Consider the following 6,025-nt stretch of genomic DNA (forward strand, 5'->3'; position numbering starts at 1 on the left):
GAACAGCGCCGCCAAGGGAACAAGCAGAACAAGCAGGAAAATGCGCAGGCCCTCAAGCAACGTGCCGCGCAGTGATGGGGTCACATGATATAACGGTTGCACCCACAACCTAGACAACATCACCGGCGACTGCAGAAGACAGCCCGGGCCTCCTATCTCGCCTTCAATCGGCACATAAGCACACGGGGAGGTTTTTTTTTTGCCGGATGGGGGGGCAGATGGAGCATGGTCTGCCTACAGTTAGCACAGGAACCTCCACTTGGCCTTAGTAGGTTGCGTGTAAGCACATGCAAACGCCCTATATGTGCATTCAGAGGTAAAACTTCTTTTCGTGCACTCGTGAGGCTGGCTCGTTTTACCTGCCGCAGCCTGATGCGCTGCAACCCCACTTCAGGCTGCGTCGTCCCCGCAACACCCTTTCCCTGATCTCGACGTCCAGGAAGGCTGAGGAGAGGGGAAGGGGGCCAGTTGCTTCTGGGGAATTCTTGGTTTAAGTGTTCACCTACATTGCAGTTCGCTTCTGTCCTCGATTAAGGCCAGAGGAAAAGCGTTGTACCCCGCTACATCTGCCTACTGTGACGTGGTCTGGCTAGCACGCCTGCAACGCAAAAAGTGACTGAATCGGGCACTGAGCAGATGCCAAGTCCCTCAGTTGGTGAGTACGCTGCAGTATGACAGTAGGCAACCATGTTGCATGCGATGCCTGCTGCCCGATTGCTCCAGTGGCACACTAGACGAGCAACAAGAGTCACGTAAGCTAGCACAAGACACGGTAAATACACTGCAATGTTTTAGCCTGAAACTGCTCATATGTCATAAATCCCCGCCAAATCCTTAACTGGCGGTCACGATGGCTGCGGGGCGACGACGGTAAGTCTACTGTAGCTCCAGGACTAGAGGAAGAAGTTATAAAGACGCAGGTAGTGAATAAGCTTTTTTCCTGTGGAAGTTCCTATGTATGAATTAGCTGGAAGTTCTCTAAGAATCATGTAGCAGCAGCAGCAGCCAAGAGGCTGCTGCTGCAGCAGCAGCGGCACCGCATGGGCTGCTGCAGCAGGAACATCATCATCTGGTGCTGCGTGCAGCAGTCCATCTGCCCCAGGACCTTTGCATGTTCATTGCTTCCATTCTTTCTCCTTAGCTTGGGGGTTGTGGCAGCATCAGCAGCACCAGCAGTAGTGGAGCAGCAATAGGAGCAGCGGCAGCAGCAACAGCAGCAGTAGCTTCCGCATAGGTCGCGGGAGTGAGCTCTCCTGAGGAGGGGTTTTGAATTTAAACGAAGTGTCTATATACTTGAACGGACGGACGCGCGCCCTCAGCGGCGTATTCTTGTTTTTGGCGTCGTTGCCCCCTGTGGCGGGAGCAGGAGCAGCAGCGGTAGCAGCGGCGGCGGCGGCAGCAGCGATCCCTCACATCCATTTTCCCATTTACTGGTTTATCTTTTGGCTCACTTGCCTTTGCTTGTGTTGCTGCACGTGGCTGTTTAGGCGCTGCATCCTCACCAGAACCAGGAGCAGCAGAAGGCAGCAGCAGCGGCGGCAGCAGCGGCAGCAGCAGCAGCGGCAGCAGCAGCAACTGTTACAAGATGACGGTGGAGGTATTTACCCGCAATGGCTTTGACATGGCAGGCGCTGCAGCAGCAATTGCTAGCAGTAGCAGCGGAGCCCCGAAGCGGCTGAAGCAGCGCATAGCAGAGGAGTTGCGGGTGTCTTACCTGACCCATAGCGGTGGGGCGAATGACGGCAGCAGCAGCAGCAACGGCCACCACGGCAGCAGTGGCAGCAAGGCTGAAGACGACGCTGACGATGCACAGATCCTCGCCGAATACATTTTGCATTTACTGCTACGTGAGAAGGCCCCGACGGACCGTCTTCTGGAGGAGTTGAAGGAGTTCCTAGGCCAGCCAGTGAGCAGGCTTGCTGCAGCTGTGTTCGCCACTGCTGATGCTTTTGATGGACTCTCGATCGCCTAACGCCTTTTCTGCAGCTTCTGGTGCTGCTTCGGCTGATGTCTTGAGGCCGTCGTACGACCGCTGGTCTCGTCGCCTCCCTTGAACTGTTGTCCTCGTGCGTTTAGTCTCCCTCTGGTTGTTGTAGGAGCTGCTGAATTTGCTGGTGCTGGGTGTTTGTGCAGGCTGATGACTTCACACGGTGGCTCCAGCGGGAGCTGCAGCAACAAAGTGCTGCCTGCAGCAGCAGCAGCAGTGGGAGACACCGCAGCAGCAGCAGGTCAAAGCATCTCAGCAGCAGCAGCAAGCACGGCAGCAGCAGTAGCAGTGCAAAGCACTCCAGTACGAGCGATGGCACGTCGCGGGGAGGTAGCAGCAGCAGCAGCAGCAGCAAGCAGGGCAGCAGCAGCAGGCATGGCAGCAGCAGCAGCAGCAGCAGCAGCAGCAGTCACAGATACAGCAGCAGCACGCAGCACGAACCCTCCCGCGGGGAGGGCCGCGGCTCTCGAAGCGACAGTGGGGCACGACACAGTCAGGAGGAGCAGCAACAGTAGCAGCAGCAGCAGTAGTAGCAGCAGCAACAACAGCACTAGTAGTGGCAGCAGCAGCAGCAGCAGTATAGCTCTGTACTTCATTGGTAAAGAAAACGTGCGGTGCAATGTCTTGTGCTACAGCGATCTCCCGTCGCCTCATTCTGATGCGTGCCGCAGAGCAGGCGGTGAGTCAGCGCCGCTAACACAGCGGCAACAGCACCAGCAGCAGTAGTCTCAAGCTCGCGTGGCTGCGTTGCTGCGTTTCTGTAGCTGTTTTTACTAGATGTGTTTGCTGCCATGTTCGGGCACTTTCGTCTCTTTTCTTCCTTTTTTGCATCAGCAGTGCTATACGTATGCTCCGTGCGTGTGTCTGTTTGGTGTGTGGAGGCGGTTGATGCGTCTCTCATGTATCTGTCGCCAACCATCTCTGTCTTCTGCTGACGCTTTGCTCTGGAACTCTGCTGCTGTTCAACTGTGGCGTCGCCTTGCAGCCTTCGCAGTACTTTTTTGCTTTTTGGTACATCTTCTGTGGTGTTGCTACACTGTTTGGGGGTGTTTGTGCCTGCATGCATGGGCGCATGTTTGCATATCCTGCCTGCATCTCGCGTCATTCTGTCTCTGCGTTGTCTCTTGTCCCTGTGTATCGCTTGTACTGCAGGCCGTCAGTAGCCGCAGCGGCACCTCTGTGCGCAGTAGCAGGTCCCATCGGTCTCCACCCCGGAGCCGCCGTAGCAGAAGCCGCAGCAGGAGCCACAGCATCAGCAACGGAAGCAAGACGCCACCCATGTCACGCTCTATCTACCTTATGGGCAGCACCAGCAGCAAGAGGAACACGCCTTCCCCTTCGTCAGGCCCTGTCTGGGTCGCTGCTGCTGNGCTGCTGCTGACATCTTTCGGTCTCAGGCGCAGCCCACGGCGTATGAGATGCAGCAGATCAAACAACAGCAGCAGCTTATGCAACAGCAGCAGCTGCTGCAGCAGCAACAGCAGCAGCTGCCGCTGATGCCTGCAGCAGCGACGGCTCCAGCGGATATGCCTGTCCCCGAGTCTGCCCTGCAGCGCGCCCCGAAAGCGATATTGAAGTAAGGAGATGCTTGAGAGAAACTTCTTGTCGCAGAGGTTATCTCATTTGCTGCTGTAACTCAGTTTTTCCGTCTCCTATGCTTGCTTCCTTCAGCCAGTTTGTACTTGCGTCTCTACCGGATGTCTCTCCAATCATTTGTGTCTCTCCTCTTACTCGTCCTCTGTGGCCCGCTTACCGAGTTCCCGCTACACGTGCTGCTGCACTCGCTGTTGCTGCTGGATTCGCTGCTGCCGCTGCTGTTTGCAGACCGAACCCCAGGTTTGTGGAGGCTTTCCTGGCTGCTGAGCATGGGGCCGTAGCAGACAGCCCTTACCCATTGCATCCAGCTTCTGCTGCTGCTGCTCCAACAGCACACCCTATGATGCAACAGCAGCATTCGCACCAACGGATGCCGCTGCAGCAGCAGGAGCAGCAACCGCAGCAGCAGCAGTACGCCCCTATGGCTGGGACGGGGGTTCCTCAGGCCAAGGTGAGTGTTCTCATTGGTAGTGTTGCCTCCTCCTTGCCTTCTCTGTCTGTGTTTTATATCTATTTCCTTCCGTGCGTGGCAGTCTGTTTCGTCCCGGATCTCTGTTTCCTGTGTGGGTGTTCCTTTCCCTTCCTCCGAACGTGCTGTTGCGGCTGTAGCTGCTCGAGCGGCTGCTGCTTCGCCTCCTAGTTTGAGTGGTATGCTGGTGGGTTTGAGCTTGCTGCTGCCGGCGCTGCTGCTGCTGTTGATTTTCAGGTGCGACGTCGCTGTCTGCGGTGGCCGGACTGCCCGTTTGGCACGAAGTGCAACTACATTCACCCGGCTATTCGCTGCGCGAATTTTCCGCGTTGTCCCTTCGGCTCTTCTTGCTTTTACGTGCATCCGCCAGTGAAGTGTCGCTACGGGCAGAACTGCCAGAACCCAAGCTGCAACTTTATGCATCCGGAGCGACCTGTCAGCCGCCCGTACCTCTATTCTTGCAGAACACATCAAGGCCTAGTATCTTGAGCTTCTGTCGCTGACCGCAGTTCCCTGTTTTCTTCGCTGTCTGTCTCCTCTTATGCCTGCCACGCGCGCTCCATGCATGCGGGCCCTTGCCGTTGCCTCATGTCTCTTTTTGGCGCGCTTCAGGGCTGGATGGGTGAACTAGGGGAAGACGGACTTTTTAGAAACAAAGTGTGGACAAAGGACAGTCGTACGTACCTCGCGTTGTTGTTGGTTCCGATGATGTTGCTGATCGATGCTGTTGCTGTTGCTTCTGGCGTCGCAAACGCTACTTCGCTGCCGTCAACCATGGGCAGCAGACGCTCGCAGTTTGTTTGTTGTTTGTTATTTTTGTTGTGTTTCAGAGACTGGTGCACCGGCCGAAGCAGCAGCAACAAACTCCGGTGGGGGTGCCTCCACTGCTCAGCAGAATGCTGCTGTTGCTGCCTTGAGCTTCACGCTGCCTTCCACGCCTCCTTCCCTGAAAAGGAGACAGGCAGCTCCGGAGCAGCAAGAGATGGCGGCCTTAACCCTTCCCCCTGCAGCAGCAGATGGCGACGCGGCAACCCCAGCTGAAGCGGGTACTGATGCTGCTGCGGCGGCACCTGTTGCCGCTGCTGCTGCTGCCGCTGCTGCTGCTGCCGCTGCTGCTGCTGCCCCTGGTGCTGCTCCCGCGGATGGGACGGAAGCCGGAGACATTGAACTCGACGGAGACGCACCGGATGCAGCGGCTATGGCGGAGGATGTCGCAGCCTCGGCATAGCGGCAGCAGCAGCAGCAGCGTTGCAGCCGCGTATCTCAGGTGTCTTGTTGCGGCGGACTGGGATGCAGCTCAAGGGAGAGAGCGGAGCCGTGCATGCGTCTTCTTTGCCGCATGCGCGGGGGGCTGAGTCCCCCGCGTCCATTTCTTTGTTGCTCCCACATGTGCGCGGTAAGGGCTTTCAGTTGTCGCAACGCCGCCAGCTGTAGATGGAGCTGCAGCTGTAGTTGTAGCTGCGGTTGCAGCAGTGGAGATCTGGGCTCCCCCGTTAATTGACTATAGGGGCCCTAGGACAACAATATAGGTGAGCGGGATCAACGAGCACAGGGGACCCTCCCTGGAGAGCCTGCTCCAAGCACTTAAGGCGTAGCAACAAAGGCGGCAACGCCGCCATCCGAGGCACAAGACACTATCTATTGCTTTTGGTTTACTGCTGCAACAGCAGCTCGGCGTGCTGTTGCAGCAACACTGTCGCTGCTGCTGTAGCACGGCGAGTGTTGCTAGAGCAGCAGCGGCTTGAATGTTGCCTTGGCAGCAGTAACGTGACTTCTGCTGCAGCAGGAGCAATATCTAAACTTTGCCACAGCAGTAGCAGCATAAGTTTTGCTTTTGCAGTAGCAGCAAAGTGAGCCTGTGCAGCATCCGTAGCTCGAGTTGGCGGTCCCAGCCACTGCTGCTGCAGCAACGCAGGAGCTACAGCAGCTGCGGAAGCCACCTCTTTCCCTTGGGGAGAGGTTTGGAGTAGCTG

The 6,025-nt window shown here is 57.0% G+C and overlaps 1 protein-coding gene across 1 annotated transcript; it reads left to right on the forward strand.

The window, feature by feature from the left end:
* Positions 1-694: 694 nt before the first annotated feature.
* EMH_0002740 (zinc finger (CCCH type) protein, putative) lies at positions 695-5,280 on the forward strand (the record flags this gene model as incomplete). The annotated part of the gene is made up of 10 exons (XM_038022382.1): positions 695-752; positions 1,488-1,906; positions 2,134-2,479; positions 2,623-2,666; positions 3,140-3,166; positions 3,385-3,563; positions 3,812-4,034; positions 4,290-4,487; positions 4,665-4,728; positions 4,883-5,280. 10 exons carry the CDS (start codon positions 695-697, stop codon positions 5,278-5,280), a joined length of 1,956 nt encoding a protein of 651 aa, XP_037878236.1.
* Between the last annotated feature and the right edge of the window lie 745 nt (positions 5,281-6,025).

The sequence above is a fragment of the Eimeria mitis genome, genomic scaffold (assembly GCF_000499745.2).
Source record: "Eimeria mitis Houghton genomic scaffold, Emh_scaff193, whole genome shotgun sequence".
NCBI classification, from domain to species: Eukaryota; Apicomplexa; class Conoidasida; order Eucoccidiorida; family Eimeriidae; genus Eimeria; species Eimeria mitis.